The sequence below is a fragment of the Rhinatrema bivittatum genome, chromosome 2 (genome assembly GCF_901001135.1).
Source record: "Rhinatrema bivittatum chromosome 2, aRhiBiv1.1, whole genome shotgun sequence".
Taxonomy (NCBI): Eukaryota; Metazoa; Chordata; class Amphibia; order Gymnophiona; family Rhinatrematidae; genus Rhinatrema; species Rhinatrema bivittatum.
In genome coordinates this window covers 43,046,282-43,060,771 of record NC_042616.1, presented here as the reverse complement: position 1 = coordinate 43,060,771, position 14,490 = coordinate 43,046,282, and the positions used below count along the sequence as shown (strand labels likewise).

At 44.3% G+C, this 14,490-nt stretch overlaps 1 protein-coding gene across 1 annotated transcript in view; it reads right to left on the bottom strand.

The window, feature by feature from the left end:
• The window catches only part of LOC115083202, a 164,796-nt gene that overhangs the window by 66,737 nt on the left and 83,569 nt on the right, over window positions 1-14,490 (bottom strand). Inside the window, 1 exon segment of the mRNA XM_029587007.1 lies at window positions 4,352-4,371. Coding sequence (XP_029442867.1) covers window positions 4,352-4,371 — 20 coding nt within the window.

Below are 14,490 nucleotides of genomic sequence, written 5' to 3'. Positions count from 1 at the left end.
CAATTAAAAAAAAGGTAATGCAACAAAACCAATCCAAATTCAAAACCCACCCAAACCCCCAGAGTAACCAAAACCCACTCAGGAGGAGAAAACCTTGCCAGAATATCACCCAACTAAAACTCAGAAACCACCAGCACCCTGGCAAGATCTCCACAGAACTGCCAGTTGCATGAAACTGTAGCATAAACTGACACTGGCAATACGCAGAGATAAGAAAAAAGGGAAAAGAGAAAATACACAAAGAAAAAGGTAGAGCAGGAAAAATACATAGAAATACATAGAAACATACATAGAAGTGATGGCAGAAGAAGACCAAACGGCCCATCCAGTCTGCCCAGCAAGCTTTCACACCTAATTGTTTTCATACTTAACTGTTACTCAGACCGCTGAAGTCAGAGCCCTTATTGGTATCTTTTTGGTTCCAATTTGGTTCCAATGAAAAACAAACAGAAAAAAAAAATAAGAACAGAACATCCACAAATGCAAATGCAGATGGACGCCAATCAGAAATCAAAGCAAGTAATATAGTCCAGAAAAGTCCAGTGTTCACAGCATCGAACTTCGAGGTCCACCACACCAGAGTAGCTTTGGAAAAGGACATGGCAAACAGCAGAGGACAGCGTACTCCTGGCACACAATCAAAGAAATCCTAAAGAGAGAACAAAGGAAATCGACACAGGAGTGAAAAAAATGGCGCAGTCGCTCCTGGGGAGTGTCACAGTCAGAAATAAATCAAGAGAGAGAGGCCATGTGATTTCAAGCCCGCTTCACAAAAGAGGCGCTGGGAAGAAAAGTTATCATCCAGGAAAGAGAGGCAAATGAAAAGAAAAAAACAAATAAGACAGTGCCAGATCCAGCCTCCAAAGGAAGACCAAAGTATGCACAAAACCCAAAAAAATGCGTCCTGAAGAGCAGTGAGATGAAAAAGTAGAGAATGCTGAACAAAAACCAAAATGAAGACTGCCAGCATTAATGAAAGAGTCAGGTGCACAAATTGCAGAAAGTCAACTTCCATAGTTTAGGAAGAAAAATTAAGAAGATCAAAACACTACTTGTGTTTTCCCGCCATACATAACCAGGTGATTTGCCTGTACAGAGTCAAATTGCTGAGGCCCCATTCTCTTGCTGCTGTGATTGCCATTATTGCAGCCATGTATCAGCTTCCTTAGAAGTACATTTCCCCCGATCGCTCACCGCTATTGCGCATTGCTGGCTGTGGCGTTCCACGGCCGGTCACACTCACCCGGCACAGCCCCGGTTCAGTCCCGACTCCTCTTGCAGCAGTGGAGAGCCGCTGCCAGTGACAAAATTCTCCATGGCTTGGAGTCGCTGCTCAGGCTGCCAACACCTGAGCCCACCAGCGACTTCCTAGCCGTGCACGCGCACCTCTCCACTGTTCTTAAAGGGACCGTGGCAGAAAGATCCTGCGGCGCCTTCTGATGACGTCAGTTCTTCTGCCTTCTAAAGCCTGCTCCTGCCTGCAATGCCTTGCCTCGGCAACAGGTCATGCTCCTTGTGAGTAGCTGGTTGTCTGTTGCCGTCTCCTTCTGGATTGCTTCTCTTTTCTTGGCTTGGATTGTTCTGGACTTCGCTGGATTGCCACGCGCCCTTACTTCTGGTATACCTCTGGTCTTTGTTGGATCTCTGCCTGCCGACTTCTGGTTCGTCTCTGGACTCCGTTGGATTGCTGCCTGCCCTGACTCTGTGATGAGATTCATATGTTTTCTTGGCCTTTTGCCCTGTTTTGAGCAGCAGATCTTTAGTTTGCCTCCAATGTTGTTGCAGTTCCACTGCGGTGGTTTGGGCTGCTGGAGAAGCTACAGACAGAGGCAATAGAGGTAACGGCTGGCGACCATAAACAATTTGAAATGGGGTAGATCCATTGGCCAAAGCAGGATGAGAATTCAGGGTGAACTCAGCCCAGGGAAGTAAATCTGCCCAGTCGCATTGCCTGGAGTTCACATACGAATGTATGGAGTGTTTGAGTGTTTGATTCATTCTCTCCATCTGTCCATTGGATTGCGGTGATAGGCTGAAGTTAGGTCCAAAGAAATGTCGAATTTTCAGCAAAGTGCTCTCTAGAATTTAGCAGTAAACTGGACGCCTCTATCCAACAGGATATACTTAGGCATGCCATATAGTCGGAAGATATGTTTTACAAATAGTTTAGCCAGTTCCGCAGTGGAAGTTAGCCCAGGCAGTGCCACAAAGTGTGCCAGTTTTGAGAAGCGATCGACAGTCACCCATATCGTGTTGTTCCCACTAGAGGGTGGTAAATCCACCACAAAGTCGGTCGCGATGTGTGTCCAAGGTTCTTCAGGCACTGGCAAAGGTTGAAGGAGACCCCAGGGACATCCGGCAGGAGGTTTCTGTCTCATGCAGGTAGTGCAGGATGCTACATATGCTTGTACATCTGCCTTCATCGTGGGCCACCAATAAAAGCGTTGAAGTATGGCTAACGTGCGGGCTTGTCCAGAGTGACCGGCCAAACGAGAGTCATGCGCACATCTCAATAGCTTTTTCCTCATTCAGCAAGCCACCACAGATTTCCCAGTGCGGACCGCATGAGTGGCTGCCAAGACCACCTTCTCTGGGTTGATGATGTGGTGAGGTTCATTGGGCAATCCTTGGGTTGAAAGGAGCGCGAGCAAGCATCTGCCCAGACATTCTTCTTCGCAGGATGGTATTTGAGCAGGAAGTCGAATCAGTTGAAGAATAATGACCACCTGGCCTGCCGATGGTTAAGCTGCTGCGTATGACGCAAATATTCCAGGTTCTTGTGGTCTGTATACACTATTATTTGGTTTTGAGCTCCCTACAACCATTATTGGTGGCCACTCCTCGAAAGCTAGCTTAATAGCTAACAGCTCTTTATCTCCAATTACATAATTCATCTCAGCTGGAGTGAAGCGCCAAGAGAAAAATGAGCAAGGATGAAGTATGTTGGTATCGCTGTTTTGGCTCAGCAAGGCTCCCACGCCGACATCGGAAGCGTCTACCTCAACTATGAATGGGCGACGAGGATTGGGGTGGCAAAGGCAAGGGTTCTTTTTTTAGGAAGGCATCTTTTAGTGTTTGAAAGGCTGTTACAGCTTCTGGAGACCAATGAGAAGGGATGGCCCCTTTTCTAGTCATGGCAGTGAGTGGTGCAGTTAAGGTGGAGTAGTGTTTGATAAAGGTACGATAGTAATTCATGAAGCCAAGAAAACGGCATAGTGCCTTTAATCCAGTTGGTTGCGGCCAGTCTTGGATGCTTTTGGTCTTTTAAGGATCCATCTGGAAACCTTCTTTGGAAACAATATAACCTAGGAAAGGCACGGATTCCTGATGAAAGGCACATTTCTCGAGTTTTGCATAGAGGTGGTTGTCTCTTAATCTTCATAGTACCTTTACCACAACCGCCTGATGCGTCTGAAGGTCTTGAGAGATTAAGATGTCATCTAAATATACCACCACGCACTGGTACAGCAGGTTTCGCAGAATTTCATTCATCATATTTTGAAATACCTATGGTGCGTTGCACAAGCCAAAAGGCATGACTAAGTACTCAAAGTGTCCTTCACGGGTGTTAAAGGCTGTTTTCCACTCATCCCCATGACGGATTCAAACCAGGTTGTAGGCCCCTTTTAGATCCATCTTGGTAAAGATCTTGGCCCCCTGGAGTCTGTCAAACAGCTCCGATATCAGCGGTAGAGGATAGCGATCCTTAATGGTAATTTTGTTGAGACCTCTGTAATCAATACAAGGGCGAGGGATCCATCCTTCTTGCCAACAAAAAAAACCCCCGCGCCAGCCGGAGATTGAGAAGGGCTGTTGAATCCTTTCTGCAAGTTTTCTTGGATGTAGGCCGACATGGCCTTAGCCTCTGATAATGAGAGGGGGTATATCCTTCCCCTGGGAGGCTCAAGGTTAGGCTTCAGGTTAATTGCACAGTCAAAGGTTCTATGTGGTGGTAAGATGTCTGCTGCTTGCTTGGAAAAGACATCCTGGAAAGATGTGTATTATGGCGGTAGGTCGAGTAGAGATGGAATGGTAGGCATACATGGTAAGGGTGAAACTCTCTTTAGACATCGGTCATGACAGCCAGATCCCCACATTGCACAAAATACATCATTGAATGTGACAAATTTCAAGAAAACTGTGTCATGAGTAAGGATTCTTAAGTATCCTAAACAGCTGAGCACAGAAGATTGGAGAGAAATACACTCACTGTTATCTGCACTCTGCAGCAGTGGCACATCATCAAGCTCATATGCCAGTTTCTTTAGCGTAAAGCTGGCTCATGCTGTTTTAGTAGTCCAGAAGAAATCCCTCTTCAGTTTCAGTGCAGGACTACATTTTTGGTTTTTACCTGCCGGTGCCAGTGCAAAACTGTGCAATTTGGAACACAGTTAAATTTACTAGAGATGTGAATCGTGTCCTCGATCGTCTTAACGATCGATTTCGGCTGGGAGGGGGAGGGAATCGTATCGTTGCCGTTTGGGTGTTTAAAGTATCGTGAAAATCATTAAAATCGTGAACCGGCACACTAAAACACCCTAAAACCCACCCGACCCTTTAAATTAAATCCCCCACCCTCCCGAACCCCCCCCCCCAAATGCCTTAAATTACCTGGGAGTGCAGCGGGGGTCCGGAACGGCCTCCTGCAATTGAATCGTGTTGTCTTCAGCCGGCGCCATTTTGCGCTGCCATTTTGCAAAATGGTGGCGGAAAATGGCGCCGGCCATAGACCAACACGATTCGACTGCAGGTCGTTCCAGACCCCCGCTGGACTTTTGGCAAGTCTTGTGGGGGTCAGGAGGCCCCCCCCAAGCTGGCCAAAAGTCCCTGGGGGTCCAGCGGGGGTCCGGGAGCGATCTCCTGCCGCGAATTGTTTTTCCTTACGGAAAATGGCGCCGGCAGGAGATCGACTGCAGGAGGTCGTTCCGGACCCCCACTGGACATTTGGCAAGTCTTGTGGGGGTCAGGAGCCCCCCCCCCCCCAAGCTGGCCAAAAGTCCCTGGGGGTCCGGGAGCGATCTGCTGCCGCGAATCGATTTTTGCGTCTATAGCCGGCGCCATTTTGCGCCGCCATTTTGCAAAATGGCGGCGCAAAATGGCGCCGGCTGAAGACAACACGATTCGATTGCAGGAGGCCGTTCCGGACCCCCGCTGCACCCCCAGGTAATTTAAGGCATTTTGGGGGGGTTCGGGAGGGTGGGGGATTTAATTTAAAGGGTCGGGGTGGGTTTTAGGGTGTTTTAGTGTGCCGGTTTTCCCGCCCTCCCCCTACCCCGATTTACGATTTTTTGACGATAAATCGGGGGAATTGTTATTGTATCGTGGCCCTAATGATTTTTGACGATTTAAAATATATCGGACGATATTTTAAATCGTCAAAAAACGATTCACATCCCTAAAATTTACTTCATCTGCTCTGCCTTTCCCTGTCCTTCACATCATTGTATATATGTCATCGGGGATGTTAAGATTACAACAACAATTTAACATTTTTCTGTGGTATTATAATGCCCACTGCCTAGTGCCCACTGCACACACTTTGCCTTCTGCCAGGCAAACAGTGAGTGTCACCCTGTCTGCTCTGCCTGTATGCACTATTTTTCTGTCACAGACAGACTTCACAATACAGCCTGTTATGCTGCACTTTCTGGCCTGCTTTCACTGCTCGCTTATGCCCAGTACTACCTAGCCCCCACTGCCCACACTGTGCCCACTGGCAGTCATACAGAGAATAAATAACTAATCTGAAGTGTAGCTAAGGCTTCAATCAGGAAAAAGGATAAACAGAACAGCAAGCGAAGCAACACAAATCTACAATGATGCAGAGATATTGTGATGCCATGCTGCCTCCATGGTTTGTTTTACTGTCTTGTGTTAATGGGCTGCCACAGCCAAAATCCTTACCAAGAACTCGGAGAGAGCTCAGAGCTATGCTTTCACACAGACAATGTCTAGAGAAACAATGCAGAGCAAGGCTGTGACATGCTCATTCTTCGAGATCAGCATCACTGTAACCCGCTCTGCAGCATTGTATGAGACTAGGAAAATGCTCCGCTGTGATCCATCATAACTCTCATTGCTTGACGGAATGCCAATCCATCCCTTCTCTGCAGCCTGCCCGCTCCACAGTGCATGAACCTTTCTCCATACATTTGCAACTGTTGCTATGCCTTTGATTTTCATGAGTCTTTTGACTTTAATTGCTTATAGAAATCATTCTGTTTGACAGAAATGAAACAAGTAGGATTCCTTTAGTTCACGGGTCCCCTTCAGCTCATTTTGGACCCTAAAAAAGAAATGAGTTGGCTCCACTGATTTCATTTTTATATTTTGTTTTATATTTATTTTATTTATTTAACATTTTTCTATACCGACCTTCAAGGTTAAATACCATATCAGGTCGGTTTACATCGAACAGGGGTAGATCAGTGTAACATAACATAACAAAGGAACAACTTTTTATAATTAGTGGAGGTAAAGCAGAAAAGTAAGAAAGTTACATAATAACAAGGACCATGAACTAGGAAGCTGAATTCAGCTGGAAAAAGAGAAACCTTAAGAATGTATTAAATTAAAATACTAGGAGACTAGTAACTGATGAATGAATGCACTTCTCCAGCTGAGATGCTTGTTCAATTAGTCTTCCTTTAGTTGGGCATCAAGGGTATGATGGTCAGTTGGGTCCATAGTGTAGTGGGTATCACATCTGCTTTACACGCAGAAGGGCCTGGGTTAAATCCCCAGTGGAGCCATTTTTAACTTGCTGTAGAAACAGGCATGGGTCTGAGTGCAAGGATAACTTAGATATCGAAAAAGCAATGGGTTCCATATTTGTGCAGAAGAAACCCCACCTGTCAGGTTTTCAGGATACCCACAATCTATGTGCATGGAATAGATTTACATGCCCTTCCTTCTATGCATGCTACTTGATCTCATGTAAATTCATAGCAGACATCCTCTTCCCCAGAAGAGGTTTGGGAATGGTTATGGGAGAAGAAATAAGAAAGCTTTAGGTAAACTCCCAAGCCAACATCTTGTGTGGTAAAAAAAAATCAGCAGTGACTCTAGTAAAACTCATTTTTCATGATAGGAGGGATGGCTCCTGGAAGATCTATTTTTTGCCAAGAGTAAAAAACTTTAGAATGTGAATGTTGGCTGAGGAGATTATCCTATGAATTATTCAAACATTATACTAAAATAACTGGATAGGTGTTTGAAAGTGTAATAAAGAAGTCAGTCAAGGAAATGGTTCCATGTTGTAGCGGTTATCAGATCTGTTTCACACACAGAAAGTCTTGGGTTCAAGTCCCAATGGAGCCAGTTTATGTTTCTAGTAGTGATGGCCAGTGGATGAGCATTTTATAGATGTTCAGCCATCAGCTGTATTGGTGTCAGTGAATGCTTGCATTGTTATGGGACCTTGTTAGGAACACCTTGGGAGCAATCCTACAAAGATCTTGCAAGCACAGCTATCCAGGAGGGTTGAGTGCAATAGAAGACAGTGACAATAACTGTCTTGCACTAGTCCTGTTGTCCCTGAGGTGGTCCTCCCCTGTGATGGACTGCAACAGTATATCCTTGGCAATATGAACTGGAATGACAGGGCAGAATGAATGCAAAAGTTTGTCATTTCCCTGCAGTTACTCTCTGAGAGTAAATTAGCATTTGTAGAAAGACCTCAGGTCCTAGTGGAGGATCCTCAAAACATCTTGCTTCACTTTTATCCTTGTAGTTCTATTTTCAAGCCCTCATTCTCTACCAGCTGCAGGGGCTGACTATCAAGGGCATTTATTTCAGAACTGCCCCTTTTTCTAACTTTGACTGCTGCTTCTCTCCTGTCCTGGGGCATTCCTGTTGAAACCTGTTCCATTTCTTCCATCGTAGCTTTTCACTTCTCATGTTTGGCAGGGGGCTGCTTGCCTCTTACCTGAATGATGGAAGGGGTTGAGGGCATGGGATCAGATTGGGAAACACTTTTCCTCTTTTCTGCCACTTCCAAACTCCCCAGATGCTAGTCCTAAGGGCTGCTGCTTCTGTGGCTTATAAAGCATGCCAGTGTTAGTTAAGTGCCCCATTTGTTTCCCAGGACCTGTGCCTTTGCACTGTGCTTGCATTTTGCAAAAGCATTGGCCTTCCCTTATTTGGAAAAGTCTCCAGATCTTCCAAGTCCACTCTGATCCCTTCTCTACTAGCAGAGGATGCTGCCACTGGAGCTGATCTAGTGGGTGGACTCTGAGGAACAATGCCAAGGGCATCCAGATGTGCTCTCTAAGTGTGCTGCCTGCGCTTCAGCCACATCCTAATTTTGTCCTGCACGCAGACATGGCCTCTCTTGATGGCTGGGCAAGGAGGCTGTTCAATCCAGAGTTATAAACATCAGCTTTTAATGACACAAACAACAGAAAGCAGAATTTCAGTAAAGTACTAAAGTCTGCCTGGAAATGAGACAATACCATCTCATTCCTTAAAATGTGTAATAAGCAGAAGTTAGTGTGTTTGTATATTATTAAAAAAAATACAAAAAAAGGTAGCCAAAAGCTTGAAGTAAGCTAGGAGCAGTGTATACCTAAGTAAAAAGGTAGAAAAGTTCAGTGGCTCACTGTGGAAAGCTGTTAAGGTAGTGTGATTTGGTTTGATTAGGTACCAACATTTGTTAATCAAGAGAGCAGTGAGTCACTCAGTCTGTCTAACTGAAGTGTTAAGGTGGTGTGATTGATTTGATTAGGTACCATTATTTGTTAATCAGAGCAGCAGTGAATCACTCAGGACAAATAACTTACCAGGTACTTGTGTCTTGGATTGGCCACTTTGGAAACTGGATACTGGGATTGATGGACCCTTGGTCTGAGCCTGTTTCATTTCATCTAATTTTATTTATAAATGCCAATAAGACAGAACTCGCCATACATGGCTCAAGGCGTCTTCAATTCACCTTTGTTAAGTTTTGACAAGTTCTCTTCCTCTAACCATAGCCTCTAGCTACATCAGCTCCCAAGTTCCCATGACCCTGTTTTTTTGTAACTTTGGTTTATTCTTCTATTGATTACGTTAATGTTCCTACCCCTTGTTCCTTGTAAACCGATATGATATGATCGAGATCATGAATGTTGGTAGAGAAAAGAGTTAATCTTGTGGAAGGAAAAGAGGATGGAAAAGAGGAGCACAGAATAAAGAAAGGAAGAGAAAAGCCAAATTTCATTCATAAAACACTCTCTCCCTCACTCTTAGAATCTTCACAAACTCTTTGTAATTAACATGGGTAAAGATTTGATATTTCTCAAAGGCAAAGGATGACTTCTATTAAAACTGTGTTTTCAGGTCTAAATGGATGCAATGTATGGGAATTTAATTCAGGTCAACTGCTTGGAAGGCAGCTATTCTCACCATTATACCACCAATGCTGGTAAAAGTTTGTTGCTATCCCATCTCTGTATAGTTGAAAGATGGGTGGCCATCGTAAGAAGTTATTGAGCTAGAACATTAGTTTAGCACAGTGATGGCCAACCTTTTGAGCTCAGTGTGTCAAAATTCATAAAAAAAACCGAGCATAACTCGGGTGGTGTGTCACTTCTAGAAAAATCCATAATTGTGATATTTGTAGCTCTAATAACAAGAAGTTATAATTTTAATATATGTACTGTATTTATTAATAAAGCAAAAACAAATAATTCTTTACCTTGCCTGCTTAGTGACTTTTTTGTTGCTGAATTTCGTCTGCTAAATCTTCAATTAAAACACTCTCTCCCCCTCCATCCCCCCCTCCCACACAAACTCTTACTCCCCTGGATTTTCTCATACACACTCATGCTCTCACACTCACTGGCTCCCTCACATACATACAAACACACACACCCAGGCAGGCTCCCATTCATTTTCACACCACTCCCGCTCCATCCTCCAGGCAGGCACCTATGCATTCACACACACACACACCCCCAGGCAGAGTCCCATTCATACACATGTACACACTAAAGGCAGACCCCCTCTCTTTTGCCAGCAACCTCGGAACCTCTCTCATTCCTCTGCTGCCACTGTCACTGCTGCCACATGACTATTGGGGATGTTGCTATTCTTGCACATTCCCAAAGATTACATGTGCCAATCACTAAAAATATATATTTTTTTAACCTTTGCTGTCTGATCTTAGTTTTCTAATTGGTTGGTCACAGGCTTTTTTTTCCACCTTCCCTTTATTTTTTTTGCCAATTCCTTTTATATTGTCTTTTTTTCTGTTTCTTTTCTCTCCATCTTCTTCCCTCAAACACACAGTCAGGTGTGTTTGAGGGATGCATTTCTCTCTCTCACACACACACACAGGCTCTCACTGTCACATGCTCTCTCTCATACAACCATTCATACACACAGTCTCTCACTGGCACATGCTGTCTGACTCTCACACACAGGCTCTCTCTCTCTCTCACACACACACACACAGGCTCTCACTGTCACATGCTCTCTCTCATACAACCATTCATACACACAGTCTCTCACTGGCACATGCTGTCTGACTCTCACACACAGGCTCTCTCTCTCACACACACACACACACAGGCTCTCACTGTCACATGCTCTCTCTCATACAACCATTCATACACAGTCTCTCACTGGCACATGCTGTCTGACTCTCACACACAGGCTCTCTCTCACTCCCACATGCTGTCTTGCTCAAGCACATGCAGTCTCTGCAAACATTCAGGTCCTCACACACAATCTCTCAACTCATCTCATACACGCACACACACACACACACACACACAGACCCTCAGCCTCTCTCTCACCTCTGGGCCTCCTCTTCGCGGGTCGCCGCAGGATGGGCTCTGCAGCGGCCCTGCTACCGGGCTTCTTCCTCTTCTCGGGCCGCTGCGATTTGAGATTCGCGGCGGCCCGTAAGCGCAAGCGATGCTCCTCTTCTGCACGCGCTGATGCTTCACCTCCTTCCTGCCCACGCGGCTCCGGCAACGTTTACTTCCGGGGCCGCACAGGCAGGAAGGAGGAAGAGCATCAGCGCATTCAACACGATCTTTTTCTTTGGGCTGTGGTGAAGTGATCCTCACCACGGCCCTGCCTATCTGCCTGTCGCTGCGCCGCATGCGCCTCCCTGCGCCCGAGGGCATTGTGGGGGGGGGGGGTGGAGGGTGGGGGGATACCAAAAAACTAATTTTAAAGGGTTGGCACAGCCGATAAAAAATAAGGCTCGGCACAGCCGATAAAAAAAAAAAAATCGATAGTCCCGAAACGCTACGCGTGTCAGCAAAAACGGCTCGGCGTGTCACCTCTGACACGCGTGTCATAGGTTAGCCATCACTGGTTTAGCAAGACCCTAACAATTAGATTGGATGGAAAGGATAAACAGATTGACATTAACGTATGCCACTCTTAAAAATGATTATATTGTGCTCTCAAGTGTGCGTTCATCACATACAGCAAACATGAAGGAACGGAAGATAAACTATGTATGGAAGGGCTGATGTAAATACTTACAATCTCAAGATCTAATCATCCAAGAACAAAGAGACCCGACGGTTCCAGATATATTTTTTTCCCTCCTTATAAAGCCTTTCAAAAAGAAAGGGGCCTGATGAGATACTTCAAAATAAATTCAAAATGATAAAGACATTTGCTCAAGATCATATTAAACCTTCTATTACCAGGCAGAAGATATTAAAATCCATTATGTTTTCACAGTTTACAGAAATATGCAATATAATATTATCCTCTTTGCAAAGAGCACTCATTACAAGGCAAGGCAAGAAGCAGCAGTGCCCAGAAAGGGAACACTGAAGGGGTGAGTGATAAATTTAAATAATAATAATAATAATAATCAAAGTTTTCTTAAAAGAGGGACAATGGCAGCAGTGGGATTTGAACCCACACCCCCACTGGAACCTTAATCCAGCACCTTAGCCTGCATGACCATACTACCCCACAGTCCATGGACAGAGACCATTTGAATGCCCGAACTTATACTTTGGAGGAGACAGCCAAGTCAATGTCATTTGAAAAACCATAGGGAAAGTACAATGAATCCCTGGAGATGAAAGTGTGGGAATTCACCAATCCTCAATAGCACTGCATTGAATCAACCGCAGTGCCATGTCTGCTTTCAGATTTCCATGAAGCCACTAACAGAACTTGCACAGAGCTGCAGTTCACAACCTAAGAGGCATTGGTTAAAATCCACACTTCAATGTGAATGGGGATGCCTAATCATTTCCCACCACAGCATCGCTTACCTGGGTAGGTAATAAGAAAGGCCTTGCATTTCGACAATGTTTTGCTTTTCAAAGCAGTAAACTTGAAACGCGAGGCCAGAAATGGCGTATCAGCAGAGGTGGTGGAGGTCAACAAGGTGCAAATATTTGGGCATGATTGGGACCGACCTGGGTGTTAATGCAAGAGTGTTTACATTCTACTCCCTTAAAAAGAATCTGTCAGGCAGGTGGGATTGGAGCTCGTAGACATGGCCTCTCTTGATGGCTGGGCTATGGTGGCTGTTCAATCCAGAGATATAAACATCAGCTTCTAATGACACAAACAACAGAAAGCAGAATTTCAGTAAAAGTAAAAATGGGACATTACCATCTCATTCCTTAAAATGTGTAATAAGCAGAAGTTAGTGTGCAGCAAGTTTTGAGATTTTTAGTTCATACTCTCCCTCCCCCACACTGCCCTAAAAGAAAAATCCCTTATTTACCCTGCTGAGTGCAGGGCTGGAGGAGAAGGGCAGATATCAGCTTCCCCCCAGCCTTGACCCAGCCCAGCTTGCACAGAAATCCTCCTCAAACTTTAAAGAAACAGGTTTTCAGCTTTTCTGGCTGTGCTTACATTTCTCTCTGCTCTGTTTGCACTGGGTCATCTTTTCATTTTCTCTATCCCTCCTCCTTCTTTCTCTGTTAAAACTGACATACCCTCTTCTTCCACATCCGAAATGGCAGAAAGACGTGTCACCAATTACAGAGTTTGAAATTAGAAAAGCCATAACTTGCTTACCGGCCTGCAAGAGCCATGGTCCAGACCGGTATCATACTGATTTCTATAAGAGATGGATAGATTTACTTATCCTTTCCTTATTGCAATTATTAAATGTTTTACAACTCAATCCTTCTTCTGTAATTTGTTTCATATTAGACACAAAATGAAAGGGGACAAGCAAGATGGGGGATCTGTTTCTTTTTTTTTTTTATTTATGAATTATCAAAACAAAATTGAAGACAAATCTTCACATGGCAAATAGGAATTGAAGACAAAAATATAGAGGCCTATTTCTTTAATTAACACTGATAATAAAATTCTGGCTACGGTCTTACAGCTTCATCTCAAAGACATCAAGATCAAACTGGATTTATGAAGGGAAGGTGGTCTGTATATAATATTAGGAGGTTATTTAACAGTCTCCATATCACCAAATTACGCAGGGTTATTACCTTGGATGCCAATAAAGTGCTTGAAAGGGTGCTAAGGCCTTACTTATTAAGAGTTCTTATAGAGTTTGGGTTTCCAGAAGAGTTTAACTGTTGGATTTCTGCGATCTCTCACTCTCTTAGAGCTCATATGATGGTGAATGGACGTTTATCAGAAAGCTTTTTGATATCTAGTGGTATCTGCCAGGGTTTCCCTCTCTCTCCGCTGTTTTTTTGGTTCTACCTACAGAACCCCTAGCTCAGGGAGTAAGGGCAAGTATTGAGATCAGAGGGGGGTAAGGGTGAATGGGGTTGAACATAAGATTTCTATATTACACTGATGAGGTCTTGATCTATTTAACATATCTTAATAGGTTGTCCTCCTAGCTTGATGCACTTACTAACCGAATTTGAAAGGTTGTCTGGATAACAATTGAATCACTCTAAATCTGAAATTCTCCCCTTTAGTTCAGTTAATAAAATTCCTGAATGCTTTGGTGGACTCCAACTTGTAGGGGGAGGATTTATATATTTGGGAGTTTGTGTTTTCCCTGATTTGTGGGATCTTTTTAAACTTATTTATATTCCCATGATTGCAAAAATTTGTCAGGATTTAAAGGATTGGCGTGATTTTTTTTCTCCCTTGTTCTGGCTGTATCAATTTGGTTAAAATGTGCAAACTACCCAAGCTCTTATATTTGTTTAACATGTCCCCTATGATCTACCACCAAGTACTTTTACCTAAGGGGCAAGTGGTATGGGTCTGCCGGACCTGCACTGTTATTATTGGGCTACAAGGTCATCTTGTATGCGGGAATGGTTTAACCCCGATTCTGCTGGTTTTTGGATTCAGCTTGAAGGAGCTCAGACTGAGGGCACTGAACTCTTTTCAGTGCCCTCAGTCTGACTTTTCAGACTTACAGTCCTAAAGGCTCTAGAATGGCACGGCTTCCATACTTTTCTCTTCATTTTTATTATTAAAGATCTTGCAGTTTCCTTTCCCTTGGATACAGTTCCTCTTTCTTCCATAAAAACATGCCACACTGGGTCAGACCAAGGGTCCATCAAGCCCAGCATCCTGTCTCCAACA